Source organism: Leucoraja erinacea, chromosome 10, assembly GCF_028641065.1.
Source record: "Leucoraja erinacea ecotype New England chromosome 10, Leri_hhj_1, whole genome shotgun sequence".
NCBI lineage: Eukaryota > Metazoa > Chordata > Chondrichthyes > Rajiformes > Rajidae > Leucoraja > Leucoraja erinaceus.
The window spans coordinates 25,304,280-25,320,831 of NC_073386.1; the positions used below are offsets into that span (position 1 = coordinate 25,304,280).

Genomic DNA, 16,552 nt, shown 5'->3' on the forward strand with positions numbered 1-16,552 from the left:
AAGAAAAAATACCCAAGAAGCACAGAGCACCTTAAGTCCTATCAACAGGAACGTGGAGAAATTTAAAAAAAGTGGAAGGACAGAATAACATGAATTGGGTATGTGTAGGAAAGAACTGCAGATGCTGGTTTAAATCGAAGGTAGACACAAAATGCTGGAGTAACTCAACAGGACAGGCCGAATCCCTGGAGAGAAGGAATGAGTGACATTTTGGGTGAGACCCTTCACACTGATGTCAGGGGAATACAGAGATAAAATGTTGTCAGAGACAGTAAGATTGGTAGGAGAACTGGGAAGGGGGAAGGGATGGATAGAGAGGGAAAGCAAGGGCTACTTGAAGTTAGAGAAGTCAATGTTCATACCGCTGGGTTGTAAACTACTCAAGCGAAATGCGAGATGCTGTTTCTCCAATTTAAAAATAAATTGGATAGGCATATGGATGAGAAGAGAATGGAGGGTTATGGTATGAGTGCAGGCAGGTGGGACTAAGGGAAAAAAGTTGTTCGGCACGGACTTGTAGGGCCGAGATGGCCTGTTTCCGTGCTGTAATTGTTATATGGTTATTGTTATATGGTTAATTTGTGCTGGGTCTCACTCTGACAATGGAGGAGGCCCAGGGCAGAAAGGTCAGTGTGGGAATGGGAGGGGGGGGCGTTAAAGTGCTGTGCAACCAGGCGATCAGGTGGGTTTAGGCGGACTGAGCGGAAGTGTTTAGCTAAACAATCGCCGAGCCTGCACTTGGTCTCGCCAAAATACAGGAGTCCACACCTGGAACAGCGGATACATTAGATTAGATTGGAGGAGGTGCAAGTGAACCTGAAAAAACTGTTGGGGACCTTGGACAGAGTCGAGGGGGGATTATAGGAACAAGTGTTGCATCTTCTGCGATTGCAGGGGATAGTAAGTGGGGAGGGGGTGGGTTGGGTGGGATGGGATGGGACGAGTCAACCAGGGAGTTGAGGAGGGAACAGTGCGGAAAGCAGATAGGGGTGGAGATGGGAAGATGTGCCTGGTAGTGGGATCCCATTGAAGGTGGCGAAAATGTCAGGATTATGTGCTGTATGCGACTCCTGATGGGGTGGATGGCGAGGACTGGGGGGGGCTCTTTCTTTGTTACGAATGAGGGGGAGCAAGAGCGGAGCTGCGGGATATCGAGGAGACCCGAGTGAGGGCCTCATCTATAATGGAAGAGGGGAACGCCTGTTCCTTAAAGAATGAGGACATCTCCAATGTCCTGGTATGGAACACCTCACCCTGGACACAAGATGCAGTGTAGACAGATGTATTGGGCATAGAGGATAGAGTCTTTACAGGAAGCAGGGTGGGTAGAAGTGTAGTCTAGATAGCTATGGGAGTCAGTGGGTTTGTAATAGATGTCAGTGGCATGAACAGGCAGTTCAGTTAGGTTGCCACAAGCACATTAATGGGGAAATTGGCAATGCCAATATAATTAAATACTAAAGATTGAATTTTTTTTTTTAAACTGCAGTTGTTGGAACAGAAATAAAAACAGAAAATGTTTGAAACATTCCACAGATCAGATAGCACCTAATATCCAGTAACAGAAACAAAGTTCATATTTTAGGTTGAAAATCCTTCAACTAAAATTCAACTAAAATGCAGAAGTAAGAAAATAAGTTTGAGCTAAGTTTCAGATAAGTTGTGGGAGGGATGGATAGGACAAGGGAATCTTTGATGAGATTTTTGCTCATAAAATTACTAAATTGAGATGCCTGCTGTTCACGAGCTTCAGTTTAAAAATTTATGAGCAAAGTTAGGAAGAAAACAAAAGTGCACCATAAAGCAATCTGCCGTTTGGTCTGCAGGAAGACATGGAGCTTCCAGCTGCCTGTCATTCTAATTTTCCATCCCACTCTTACTCTGGTCTTTTTCCGGCCTCCTTCACTGTTCCAATTAAACCCAATTTAAGCTTGAGGAACAGAACCTTATCTTCCAAGTTCAAGTTCGCATTTATTGTCACTTAACCAATTAAGGTACAGTGAAATTTGAGTTACCATACAGCCATACGAAAAGCAACAATACACAGACACATAAAATCAAATTTAACATAAACATCCACCACAGTGGAATCCGCATTCCTCACTGTACAGGAAGGCAATAAAGTTCAGTCATATTCCTCTTTTGTTCACCCGTGGCCAGGGCCTATGCACCTTCCGCAGTGCTGATGCCAGCGGTCTGATGTTCAAGCCCTTGCGTCGGGATGATGGAAACTCCGGCATCGGGACGGATCGGAACACTGCTTCATGGTGTTAAAGTCCACTGGCCCCGCGGTCGGAGTGCTTTCGTGGTGATCCTCGGCAAAGGATCGCCTGCTCTGCGATGGTAAGTCCGTGCTGCGCCTGCGGCTTGAAGTTCTGGGCCGGTCCCCAGGAAAGGCCGCACCACTCCACGTTGTAGGCTGCAGGGGGGTGGGGGCGGGGGCGGAAATGCGACACGGAAAAAAAAATCACATCGTGGTCGAGGTATGTGGCTGAATAAAGTTTCCCCCGATTCCCTCCTCCCACCCCCCACATAAAACATACTAAGAAACATTAAAACATACATTTAAACATACTTAAAATTGCAGTGAGACAAGCAGGTAGAGCAAAATGTTCTTTATTAACGAAAGCAACACTTGAACCACACGTGTACTTGATCAGGAATAAACGTTTAAGCTCTTGTCGGCGTGAAGAGCACTAGCTACTGAACATACTGAAAAGCCCGCGAACGAACCGCCTGTTACGTGACAGTCCCGACCAATGATGAGAGTTCTGAATACACAGCTTAACCACTAGGTGCCGCTACAAAATAATAAAAACAGAAAAAGGACGAGACAGACTGTTGGCCAGGTGGCCATGACGGGCACCTCAGGGCACATTGAAATCTATGAGTATTGTGTTTAAACGCCTGTTATGCTGCTGCAAATAAGAATTTCATTGTTCTGTTGTGGGTACACATGACAATTATAAATTCTTGACTCGACTCTTGTGCAATAAAAAACGGGTAACCATAGCACTCTGTGCCAAGTTAAAAAGTGTATTTTGAACAAGGATTAATGACACCACGTGAATTGTATTCAAAGGAACGCAACGTCATTAATACTTGTTCAAACACAATTACATTTACTGAGGAATGTGGATCGATGCATTGATGACATTGTATAACTACTTGTTAACTACTGGCTGTTAACAAGTGCTAACAGTAGTAGTTAACAAATCGTTTGTGTCTGGTGGCCATGCAGCGGTTGTTATCCATGTTCGTTTTTTAAAGAAATTCGGATGGCGAATGTTTTTAAAATAATCTTTATTTAACAAAGCAAATTCGTACTTCCGTGCGAAATACGGAACATTAGTGCGGGGCCCCCTTTAGGCGCGGCACCCAATTGGGAGCAATCGGTCCAATCGGCTTAAGGCCGACCTTGCTGACTTTAATTTCATAACTTTTAAATGCCCTTGTATATTCTCTAACTTCCTCGAGTAATGAGCAGATGGGTACTTAAACAGCAGATATCCCCCTTCCTCACCTATCCCCACCATCAAAGAGATCTACAGGAGGTAATGCCTCAAAATGGCAGTCAGCATCATCAAGGACCAACACCATGCTCTCATTTACTCCTGCCAATGGGAAGAAAGAATAGGATCCTGAAAACTGTAATGTGGTTCAGGAGCAGCTTCTTCCAAACAACCAGCAGGCTATTGAACACCACGAACTCCAACTAAACTCCGAAGTCAGAACTGCGTTGATCGGACTAGGGACTTTGGGCATTGTTTTTGTCTTTGCACTATAATGTTTTTTTTTAATTTCGTACATTGAACTTTTTGTGTTTATTATAGTGTTTATTGAGTACTATTTTTATATATCTATCGTGCTGCTGCAAGTAAAATTTCATTGTTCCGTATCAAGACATATGACATTAAAACACTCTTGTCTTAACTCTTGACTTTTGTTATTGAATGAGTACAGACTAATTCGGAATGCAATTGATTAGGTTTCTTTATTCGTGTTTGTTGACAGGACTGAGCTATTTTGGGGGTGGGAGATTGCAACCTTCATGTGGTCTGCCCTGTTTTGGCGAATGCAGCAACTTGGTGTGCACAATCAAATAAGATCAAAGATCAATAAGATCAAGTTGTCCTACAACATTAGGCTGTGCACGCCATATGCAAGAAGGAGCTATTTTGCATGCTGGGCAGATAGCACACAAACCCGTTGTTCAGTAATAATATCTGATCTATTTCAAGCTCAATGGTAATGTGTGAATTTAAATTAACTCACGGGCAGCAAATTAATGATGCCCCAAAGTATATGTGGGCAAGTGGGGGGGAGATGGGGGTAAGGAATGGATTGAGGGACAATGAGCAGGAATGTATTGGAATAATCAAATCTAGAGGTGATAAAGATAAAGATGAGCATTTGAATGCAGTCTAGGGTGCTTCAGCTGCTGAACATTGAGATGCAGAATCTGGTGGGGGACACCCCTCAAACAAGGAAATAAATATTACCCCATGAGTGGAAAGGGTGTTTTGCTTTGTTTAAACATAGGTGCTAACACTATTGAGTATGAAACTAATTAATATATAGACAAAGAGTTTTTTGAAGTTTTTGTTTTGCCTTTATTATTTTTATTCTGAATAAAGTTTATTTTTGGGAAAAATCATTTCATCTACATATCAGTTTACACTTAGTAATGTTAAAGAGTTGGAAATTGTTAGTTTTGAACCTTATCTTGAGGTTCCAAAGTTTCAAACTCATCATCGTAAACCACAGGAATAAAACTCAGGAAGAAAAATAGAAATGCTGGAAAAATCCAGCAAATCAGCGAGCATTGGTCAAAAGTTGGAGACACAAAAGACACTGCAGATGCTGAAATCTTGACTAAAACACAAAGGGACGGAGTAATTCAACAGGTCAGGCAGCATCTCTGGAGGACATAGATTGGCAACATTTCAGGCAGGGACCCTTCTTTAGACTGATGAGGGGGGAGGGGATGCTGGAAAAGAGGTAGGGGCAGAACAAAACTTGGCAAGCAATAAATTGATTCAGGCTAAGTTTGCAGATGGATGAAAAAGGGCTAGAGATGAAAAGGGGACACGAGCAGTAAAATATAAAGCCAAGGGGAGGGATATAAGTGGCAAAGGACGGGGGAAAGTTAGTTTTTGAATGAAGACTTTTACTCCTGGTGAAACAGTCTTTATAATAATCAACATAGCAATATTAACAACAGGGACAAAACAGAACAAAATCCAAATTATAACACCAGTTTCAAAATATCATTAAATTCAATAACTGACATATTGGTTTTATAGGTGGTCAGGGACCATTTAATCAAAGTGCATCGTATCCATTGGGGAGACTTGCCCCCCCCCCCCCTCATTGCACCCAGAATACATTGCTGTAACCCAGCTGACCGGAATGGCGGGAGAATGTAGCGATGTTTGCTGAATGTATCCAAGGCGGCGAGTGGTACTTTCTCATGTTACAGAGTATCGGACAGTTTTTAACTTTTTAATCACAAGATTATTTTGTTAAACGGTTTTATTAAAGTATATCCATAGTCGAGTGGAAATTCGATTTGAAGTAAAGCCCTCTTTCTAAGGGAGATTATTCATGTCTCTCTGCCGTAGTTAATGTGGATTTTGCTGTATCGACAATCTGAAGCAAAGTTTACCTGAAATGAGCAAGTATCCTATCAGGCACAGAGTGCGTGAAAGACGGCGATACACTTGGCGAGGGAAACCTGATCGTGTGCATCGCAAACTGCAGGATTTGGTTTATGAGTGAGTAAACGCTACTGCACACACTTCATCCGGTGTTAAACGCCCCGGTTCTGCATCCAGGGAGCAGAGAAGCAGATGACTGGGATTTTTTGAGTACCGAGGATATGGCTCTACGGCCGTCTATTATACCTATTAGCTTAGCTTTAGGGCAGTTGGTAAGATTAGAGGCAGTACATAACAAAAACGGGGCTTTGTCTCCATAAATCTAACCGAGTTTATACTTCGCACCATTCTCTTCGCAGCCCTTTTTTATTGACTCCATCCGTCCCCCCCCCCCCCCCCCCCCCACGTGTAATGTCTAGTTTCTGTTTAAATTGGGTTACCGCTTAATCTATCTGTGGTAGCTGTGGGTACCATATTTACAGTATTTTTGGGTCGAGAAATTTCTGCAGAATTCATTTATGGTTGTATAGGGCCTCTTCTAAATAACTACGCCTGTCGCTGATCTGGGGAGAAGGCAGGCACGGGTTATAGGGTGATTTCACGAAAGGTCACTGGAGCGTAGATCCGCACCCACGTGACCGAAAATCTCAACTGGAGTACATGCTATACATCCGGTACATGTTAGTGAATGGGAAAACACGGACTTTCCCACCCGTTAAAAACATCGAAAACGGCCAGTTTTTGAGCTGCAATTTACTGTGCCAGTCGGGGTGACCGTGAGGCACAGCTACCTAGATTTACAGTCCAAAAAAAAGATAGAAACTAAGGCAAATTAAAGAGGGAGCTGAAGGTGCCAATCCAGCGGAAGTGAACAGCGGACATTTGCCGTGGAGATTTAAAGGTCCAAAATATCGGGAATTATCTATCGCGTTTGCTTGCTGAATTTCATCAAAAGTAAGTCAATAATGCCTTACTTGTGATGAAATTCAGCGAGCAAACGCGATAATTCCCGATATTTTGGATCTTTAAATCTCCACGGCAAATGTCTGCTAAGCACTTCCGCTGTTTTTCCACCTTCAGTTCCCTCTTGTAATTACCTTACTTTCTATCTTTTTTTGCCTGAAAATTTAGGTCGCTGTGCTTCACGGTCACCCCGACAAGCACAGAAAATTTCAGCTCAAATATCGGCCGTTTTCCATGTTTTTAACGGGTGTGAAAGTGCGTGTTTCCCCATTCACTAACATGTACCGGAAGTGACATATGTCCTCCAGTTAAATTTTTCGGTCACGTGAGGGGGGATCTACGCTCATTTGACCTTTGGTGAAATCACCCTATTGATTGGGGAAGATCAGCCATGATCGCAATGAATGGCGGTGCTGGCTCGAAGGGCCGAATGGCCTCCTGCTGCACCTATTTTCTATGTTTCTATCTGGAAACCAATGTGATGAGATGGACACGTTTTTTTTTGGTGCCCAGGGTATTTTGTTTAGAGTTTAAACACCATCTTGTTCCAAAACTTTGAATTATTTTGTTTTTGTAACCCACACCACATCTAGCACATTCTTTTTCAGTGGCAAAATACTCAGTGTGAACGGTTGGCTGGGCATTGACAACTAAACCAATACACTTTGTAGTTAACTGTAAACTAATTAGTAAAGAAGAAACTACATTTATAACACAGTATTTTGTACTTTAGACATTTTAACTTTTATATTGATGAAGGTGTTGATTCACTGAGTTGTGGTACCCATTCATTAGCTACTACCTTGTACCATTATTCATGTACAGTCCTTTGTTATGTGACATGGTTGACACTGATCACAGATAGTTGTTCTCGGAGCTTCAATTGATCAGTAAACTCAGCACATTTTGGGAATCAAATCAGGGAATTTCCTGGTCTGAATTTCAACAACCAAAATTAACTTAATTTAACATCTCATCCAAGCTGGATCTTCTATATTTAACATTTTTAGTTCTAGCACATGTGCTATCAACTGCCCACATGGGAAAACGGAATTAGTTTAGTTTAGAGATCCAGCGTGGAAATAAGCCTTTCTGCCTAATAAGTCCATGCCGACCAGCACGTACACTAGCACTATCATACACACTAGGCACAATTTACAATTTTTACCGAAGCCAATTAACCTCCAAACCTGTATGTCTTTGGTGTGTGGGATGAAACCGGAGCTCCCGACAAAAACCCACGCGGTCACATGGGGAACGCACAAACTCTACATACAGCAGCTGTAATCAGGTTTGAATCCAGCTCTCTGGCGCTGTAAGGCAGCAACTACCACTGTGCCACCCCTAATTCTGATGTGTTCTGCTGAACTAAAAATAGTCCCACGGAGACTTCACATCTTTTAGAGTTACAGAGCAAAGTATAATTAGTCAGAAAATAATATTATTTACAAGCCATAGTCGTAAATATTATTTACGACCCAGGTCAGGTTGGGGGAGTTCCACGGGTACCATGTAATCCCGCGCTACCTGCACCATGGTCGTATTGTCAGCAACTAAACAGTCTCCCCCACCTGGTTTGCCAAGTGAGGAGGGGGGTGTAGACCCCCAGCAGGACCAAAAACAAGACCTGCCAAAGGGCAGATGAGCTCCTAGCGAGCCAACGGCCATCCACACGTCAGTAAAGGTTGCGACCACTATCATACATAGCATTGTAAGGCACTGTGCCCATTGATGTTTTCAACAATGATGATGATAATATAAGAATATAGTCATAGTAAAATAAGCCATAGTAAAAATATTTACAATCCATAGTATAAGAAAATAGGTGTAAGGATCACAAGCTGAAAGCAGCAAATAATCAGTTACCATCAGTAGTGCTACATTCTTCACGAGGCAGTGGTTTACTACTGAAACCTGAAAAGTAAAATTAATAAGAGCGCTGCCAGTAGGCAGTTAAGGGCCTGTCCCACTTGGCGATTTTTTTCGGCGACTGCCGGCATCATTGGTTGACCTATCAGGTAGCCGAAAGATTTTGAATATGTCAAAATCCAGCGGCGACAAAAAAATGTTGCGACACTTGAGGAGACATTAATACGTCGTCACACCGCATCACGCCGCGACTTTTTCGGTGATCTGATACGTCAGTCAATGATGCCGACAGTCGCCGATAAAATCACCAAGTGGGACAGGCCCTTAAAGCCTCCAAAGAGATGTCTATACCTTCTCTGGGCAGGTGTGAAGTTCAATTATTGGACTCCTGAGTCATCTTGGGACCAGTTAGTAATTCTCTGTTGAAGAATGTCACTGAATTGAGGAATTGGCAATGGTAATTTCACACACAATTCTGGTGTCCTAAAAGGTATGAATTTATACCAGCAACGGCAGCAGCTCGTTGCGGGGGCACTTGGCCTGCGCCAACGCCATCTTGTTTGCTATTTTTACTGAACATTTTCTATTCTATTCGTCAGATCCTGCCAGCTTGGCGCGCAAAGGTTTAAACAAAGCGCTGCCAGCTGCAGCACTGTGGGGTTTAAATATAGCACTACTGGCCACATACTATGTGCTTTTAACAGCGCTATAGCCATAGCGCTATGGGTCACGGACTGTTTGGACAAAATTCTCGTATTACAATGACAGAGCTGGGAACAAAGTGTTTGTTTCAGGAATCTGGGGTCTGACATGCAAACAATGTGACTAGGTCTGCTCATGGACTAATGGTCTACTGGGCAGCAGTGATCTTTATCTTCCATATGCTACTGACTAGAGAGAGATTGATCTGATTTTTAAATTAAGATAATCAGAGGCTGAAGTTGACGAAAAGGTCGTTATTCATCAAGAGAAATGTACATATCCTTGGAGATCTCGATAGAATCTCAATACTCAAAGTACATAGAGTTTATATATTTAAAACAGAAAGACCATAATAAGCCTGTTAACTACAGTTGATGCTATCTACTTAGCTTTTAATATTTTGTGTGTAGTCGGGCAACGTTCCAGACATATTTACAATGGGATCATGCTGCAGCTTTCAAGACACCCCTGAATATGCAAACACCTTTGTGAAAATAATTCAAAGAAGATTCTGGGAATGGAGCCCAGACACCCTTTGCCTCCTTTACAGTGTTGAGGTGTGGCTCCCAGGATATACAAATAACAGAACGTTAAATTACCAAATAAACTGAGCATTCAATGGCAAGGATATACCTTTAAGGATATGTTAATGATAGATAGATATAGATAGATATGCCATTTATTGTCACTATACATGTACAGTGAAACTGAAAGCTGCTCGTACTCAGTGCATACATACAATTTTACACAAAAAACAAGAAACAGAAAAACAAAACAGAAGGGAGATGGGGGGGGGGAATAGGTGCACAAATTCTACGGCGCTACATACATATATACAGATGGAAGTCCTGTTGGGCGGTGTAGTCAGTGCATGTGTGGATTTGAATTTATGGTAGATATAATTCTCGGGAAGCAGCTATTCCTGAGTCTGTTTGTCCTGGATTTGATGCACCTATAGCGCCTTCCAGAGGGCAGCAGGTCGAACAGTCCAAACGCAGGATGGGAGCTGTCTTTGGTGATCTTCTTTGCCCTGCTAAGGCAGCGGGAGGTGTAGATGTCCATCAGGGAGGGGAGAGGGCAACCAATGATCCTCTGCGCTGTCCTGGTTACCCTCTGAAGCCTCTCCCTGTCTGCCATGGTGCAGCTGCCATACCATGCTGTAATGCAGTATGTCAGCAGGCTCTCGATGGACGAGCGGTAGAAGGTCAGCAGCAGGTTAGAGTCCAGGTTGTGCTTCCTGAGGACCCTCAGGAAGTGCAGCCGCTGCTGAGCCTTCTTGATGACCGCTGTCGTGTTGTCCGTCCAGGAGATGTCACTGTCACTGGCTGCATAATGATTTTCCTGATCTCATCATGGAGGTTTCAATGAGGGCCAATTAATACACACATTCAGCATTTGTCATCAATGGAATGTTACCTATCCAATGATTGGTTTCAGTAGCTTTAAATTATCCTTGAGCTTTAAAGTGTACTAGTGAATGGGAATACTCGAGAAGTTGCAACTGGTTTACCAATAAAATACAGTGTTAGAGTAGACACAAAGTGCTGGAGCAACTCAGCAGGTCAGGCAGCATCGCTGAAGAAAAAGGATGGGTGACGTTTGGGTCAGAATCCTTTTCCAGACTGAGTCACCCATCCTTTTTCCCCAGAGATGCTGCCTGATCCACTGAATTACTCCAGCAATAGTGTATATCTGCGGTATAAACCGGCATCTGCATCTGCTATCCTACACAAAGTATGTCAGGCAACATCTCTGGAGGACCCATCTGCAAACTGATTTTAGCAGGGGGTAGAAATCTGGAAAAGAAGTGGGAGCGGGACAAACCCTGGGAAGTGATAGGTGAATGCAGGTTAGGAGATGGGTGGACAAAAGCTAGAGATGAAAAAGAGTGTCAGATAAGGAGAGGAAAGGAGTGAAATGTAAAGCCACAGGGAGAGATAGGGGGAAAGGATAGTGTTTCCCTGGTCCTTGCCTTTCTCCCAACTAATCGCTATTTCTAACACATTCTTCGACATTTCCTCCATCTTCAATGTGATCCTGCCATCAGCCACATCTTCCCATTCCCACTCCTTTATGCTTTCCGTAGAGACCACTCCTCCCAAGATACTTGCTGCTGCAACCACAGGAGATGCAATGCCTGTCCCTGCACCTCCTTGCTCACATCCATCCAGGGACCCTCAGCCGCCCTTCCAGGTAAGACAGGGGTTCACATGCACCACCTCTAACCTCATCTACTGCATTTGGTGCTCCTAATGTGGCCTCCTTTACATCGGTGAGAATAAGCAGAGACTAGGCGCTTGGCTCTCCTAGGCCTGCTGGATCTCCTGGTAGCGAACCATTTTAACTCTCTGTTCCTTATTGACCTTTCTGTGCTGTGTCAACTACATTGCCAGAGTGATACTACACACAAACTGGAGGAACATGCTTCGTATTTCACTTGGGCAACAGCCCAAAGGTATGAACATTGAATTCTCCAATTTTACGTAACACATCCCCTACCTCCTCATTTCCCCTTCTCTTGTGTCCCGTCTTGGTATGCACAGATTTCACCCACTATTCCACCACCCACCCCACGTACCTTTCTCCCACATGCCACCCTCATCTGTCTCCATCTAACACTTCATTTGATTTGAACACTTGCCAGGCTTTGCTCCACCCCAAGCTCTATTCAGCTTTCTCTCCTACTACAATCGGTTTAAAGAGGAGTTTTCCGGAGATGCTGCCTGATCCGCTGAGTTACTCCAACTCTGTTTTTTCAAGTGAATTGGAATTTTTTTTTTTAATTAATGTTCTGGAAGTTTTATGCTTACCATTGCTGGTGCTATTTTTTAATTTCAAAATTCATTCAAGTGCAGGAAAATAATAGCAACATATTGTCTCAGAATGTAAGATGTAACTAAATAGATAATTCTAAAATATTTAATAAATAGCATGCCATGAAGTAGCAGTGAAGCATTGTATCAATTGGAACTACAGGAGAAATTTTCTGGAGAGATTCGATATTTTGTAAAAAAATATATTACGCATTAAAAGTTGGGCGATTACAATGTTTTTCATACATCTAAAGTATGTATTTTTTCTTTAGAGCTGTTCAGATCGAACATGAAGGAACTTCCTTCATTTATTGCATCAAAATCAAAGATTTTGTTTTAATTAAGAGAGATGATGAGGATCGTCCATATGTCGCTAAGCTGCTTAAATTGTATGAGGATGGTAAGGATATGTTTCATTGTGTAACCACTGATATATTTACGCTGGATTAAAAAGCCATCATGTACATTTTTTGCACTTCACGTTAAATACATTACCTGTGTATCAAATATTAGCTTCACAAATGTCCGTGAATACGTTTTGACTTGTGCTGTCTAAACCCAGAATGCTGCATTCATCCAGCTTTTAATGCTGTACCAAAAGTTATGTTGTGCTGTTGAAAATATGCACATTCATGTTTATGATATTATGTCAATAAACTACCAACAAAGAGAATAATTATCAACATGGAAAGTAAGTATGTCATTTTATGTGAGTATAGTGTGGTATTCTGCATCTTCAATTTAAATTTTCTCCATTTTAAGATATAATTTGATGCTGACCTTTTTGTTTTCCAGACATTTCATATATATGACAAGTTTTTTTTTTTTGCCTCATCAGGTACACAACAACCTCCCACTAAGCAGGCAATTGTCCAGTGGTTTATTCGTATTGAGGAAATACCCAAAACAAAGCAGAAGCTATTGGGAAGAGAAGCCCATCCTAATGAGATCTTCTTGTGTGAAGCCTCTAACTATGAAAATCAGATCAATGTTGAAACTATTCTTAAGCATGTAAAGGTAAGACTAGAGCACACAATTTTACCAGCCTTGGATTTCTTTGTTTGTGTTGCATGATCAGAAGTGCTTCACTTTTGGACCTGAAGCTAAACAATATTTTGCCTGTCACCAGATGATGAATTGTAGGTGTGTTCTGCTGGCTGCCATTTGCAAGTCAAGCAAGTCTACTTGATTTCTAATGTCTTCTTTGCTTTCTTTTGTATATTTTTGTTTGATGTTTTTGTCTAATCATAACTATATCATCAAACTTTCTAATACATATAGTATTTCAAAAATTTTTAAATCAAGATGCTGGAGCAATTCAGCGGGTCAAACGGAAGTTTTGAAGGACATAGATTAGTGACAATTCAGGTCGGGACTTCAGACTGATTGTGGTGGTGGGGGGGTTAGAAAGCTGGAAAGGAGGCGGGTGATCAAAGCCTGCCAAGTGATGGGTAGATACAGATGCGTTGTAGGTTGATGCGCAGATAGGTAGACAAAGGCTAGACATATAAAGTGAGACAAACGAGTGTAAGAGAAAAAAGAGAAGTGAAATGCGAAGTCAGAGGGAGGGATAAAGGTGGTGGTGGGGGAAAGGGGGGGGGGATAGTGAGAGAAATGGGTGCACAACGGGTGGGACACAGGAAATAGAGAGGATTAAGGAGGGTGGATTGTTACCTAAAATTGAAGAATTTTGTGTACATACCATTGGTTTGTAAGCTGCTCAAGTGGAATATTAAAATCTGTTCCTCCAGTAAGTGTGTGGCCTTACTCTAGCAATGGAGAAGGCCCAGGACAGTAAGTTCAGTACAGATAGGGAGGTTTAAAGTGTTTAGCAACCAGGAGATCCAGCAGGCCATAACGGCAAGTGTTTGGCAGTTTTTCCGAAGTTTTTACCTTGTAGTACTTGTTTACTAATTACTGGTGGGGACTGCCATTTTGAACCACTGTAGATCTTGTTATGAAGATACTTGCAAGTGCTGTCAAGGAATGAGTTCCAGTGTTTTGCCTTATTGGTTTTGAACACAGTGCCCTCCATAATGTTTGGGACAAAGACCTATCATTTATTTATTTGCCTCCGTACTCCACAATTTGAGATTTGTAAAAGAAAAAATCACGTGGTTAAGGTGTACATTGTCAGATTTTAATAAAGGCCATTTTTATACATTTTGGTTTCACCATGTAGAAATTACAGCAGTGTTTATACGCTGTAATGTTCCGGTGGGCGGCGCGACTCTGGTCAGCAGCGGCCTCTGCAGTCTGTCCGCGTTTTATTATTTTCTGTCTGTGTTTTTATGTAGTTTTTGTTATTTTTTGTTGGGGTGTGGGGGGGAGGGGGGGGGAAACTTTTTAAATCTCTCCCTGCACGGGAGACCCGACCTTTTCTCGTCGGGTTTCCGTTGTCGTTGGGGCCGCAACGAGGAGCGGCCTCCAACAGGAAGAGACCGGGGACTCTGGTGCTATGACTCACCGTCACCGTCGCGGGGCTGGCCGAGTCCGGAGCGGTGGAGGAGCGCTGCTGCTGCTGCGGCCCGTCCGGAGAGTCGGAGGCTTCAACGGCAGGTCTATGGAAGGCGGCACCGGGAGCCCGCGGGTCCCTGGAGGGAGACCGCTTTTCAGGGCTCTCGCAACGGCGACTTCCCCCGCCCGAGTTGCGGGGTTGAAGAGCTCCTGGAACGGGGCCTACATCACTGCCCCGCGCGGCTTGGAATGGCCGCGGGGCTCTGCGAGCGCACGCCGGGGGCTCTAACATCAAGAACCCGGTGTGCGACCTCGCACCACCCGGTGTGGCTTTAATGGCCGCGGGACAATCGCCATCGCCAGCCGGGGGCTTTGACTTTGACATCGGGGGGGGGAGAGTGCAGTGGAGAGATAAGTTTATTTGGCCTTCCATCACAGCGATGTGATGGATGTTTATGTAAATTATGCTGTGTTGTTGTGTCTTGGGTCTATGTGTTTGTAATGTATGGCTGCAGAAACGGCATTTCGTTTGGACCTCAAGGGGTCCAAATGACAATTAAATGTATCTTGTATACCTAGTCCCCCCATTTCAGGGCACCATAATGTTTGGGACACGGCAATGTCATGTAAGTGAAAGTAGTCACGTTTAGTATTTTGTTGCATATCCTTTGTATGCAATGACTGCTTGAAGTCTGTGATTCATGGACATCACCAGTTGCTGGGTGTCTTCTCTGGTGATGCTCTGCCAGGCCTGTATTGCAGCCATCTTTAGTTTATGCTTGTTTTGGGGGCTAGTCCCCTTCAATTATCTCTTCAGCATATATAAGGCATGCTCAATTGGGTTCAGATCGGGTAATTGTCGGCCTCTCAAGAATTTACAATTTTTTGGCTTTGAAAAACTCCTTTGTTGCTTTAGCAATATGTTTGGGATCATTGTCTTGCTGTAGAATGAACCGCCAGCCAATGGGTTTTGAGTCATTTATTTGAACGTGAGCGGATAGGATGTATCTATACACTTCAGAATTCATTATGCTACTACCATCAGCAGTTTTATCATCATTGAAAGTAAATGAGCCAGTACCTTCAGCAGTCATACATGCCCAGGCCATAACACCCTCACCACTGTTTCACAGATGAGGTGGTATGCTTTGGATCTTGGGCATTTCCTTCTCTCTTCCATACTTTGCTCTTGCCATCACTCTGATATAAGTTAATCTTCGTCTCACTGTCCACAAGACTGTTTTCCAGAACTGTGGTTGCTCTTTTAAGTACTTCTTGGCAAACTGTAACTTGGCCATCCTATTTTTGCGGCTAACCAGTGGTTTGCATCTTGCAGTGTAGGTAGACAAAAATGCTGGAGAAACTCAGCGGGTGAGGCAGCTTCTATGGAGCGAAGGAATGGGTGACGTTTCGGGTCGAGACCCTTCTTCAGACTGAAGTGTAGATTGCAGTGTAGCCTCTGTATTTCTGTTCATGAAGTCTTCTGCGGACAGTGTTCATTGACAAATCCCCACCTGATTCCTGAAGAGTGTTTTTGATCTGTCGGACAAGTGTTTGCGGATATTTCTTTATTATAGAGAGAATTCTTCTGTCATCAGCTGTGGAGGTCTTCCTTGGCCTGCCAATTGCTTTGCAATTAGTAAGCTCACCAATGCTCTCTTTCTTCTTAATGATGTTCCAAACAGTTGATTTTGGTAAGCCTAAGGTTCGGCTGATGCCTCTAAGAGTTTTATTCTTGTTTCTCAGTCTCATAATGGTTTATTTGACTTTCATTGGCACAACTTTGGTCCTCTTGTTGATAAACAGCAATAAAAGTTTCCAAAGGTGATGGAAAGACTGGTGGAAAGACTAGTGCTGAGAGCTCTCTAATACCTGCACTAAGGAGGCATTTAAACATACAAGCAATTACAAACACCTGTGAAGCCATGTGTCCCAAACAATAATTTGTCCTTAAATGGGGGGACTATGTATACACGCAGCTGTAATCTTTACATGGTGAAACCAAAGTGTATAAAAATACCCTTTAATAAAATCTGACAATGTGTACTTTAACCTCATGTGATTTTTTTCTATTACAAATCTCAAGTT

General features: G+C 43.0%; 1 protein-coding gene and 1 long non-coding RNA gene across 6 annotated transcripts in view; one reads left to right on the forward strand and one right to left on the reverse strand.

Moving 5' to 3' along the window:
* Window positions 1-1,946: 1,946 nt before the first annotated feature.
* On the reverse strand, window positions 1,947-3,836 carry LOC129700928 (uncharacterized). The gene is made up of 2 exons (XR_008724117.1): window positions 2,576-3,836; window positions 1,947-2,419 (listed from the first exon to the last, which is right to left on the reverse strand). It is a non-coding gene; the product is annotated as an uncharacterized LOC129700928 (long non-coding RNA).
* A 1,547-nt stretch (window positions 3,837-5,383) lies between these two features.
* Window positions 5,384-16,552, forward strand: part of orc1 (origin recognition complex, subunit 1) — a 33,761-nt gene continuing 22,592 nt past the window's right edge. For 3 of the 5 annotated variants that reach the window (XM_055641752.1, XM_055641748.1, XM_055641750.1), the window contains exons 1-3: window positions 5,384-5,777; window positions 12,280-12,407; window positions 12,846-13,024. In XM_055641752.1, coding sequence (XP_055497727.1) covers window positions 5,674-5,777; window positions 12,280-12,407; window positions 12,846-13,024 — 411 coding nt within the window. In that variant the 5' untranslated portion in view covers window positions 5,384-5,673. Of the gene's footprint in view, window positions 5,778-11,280; window positions 11,388-12,279; window positions 12,408-12,845; window positions 13,025-16,552 lie in introns of all 5 variants that reach the window. The other 2 variants (XM_055641749.1, XM_055641747.1) reach the window with 2 other exon arrangements.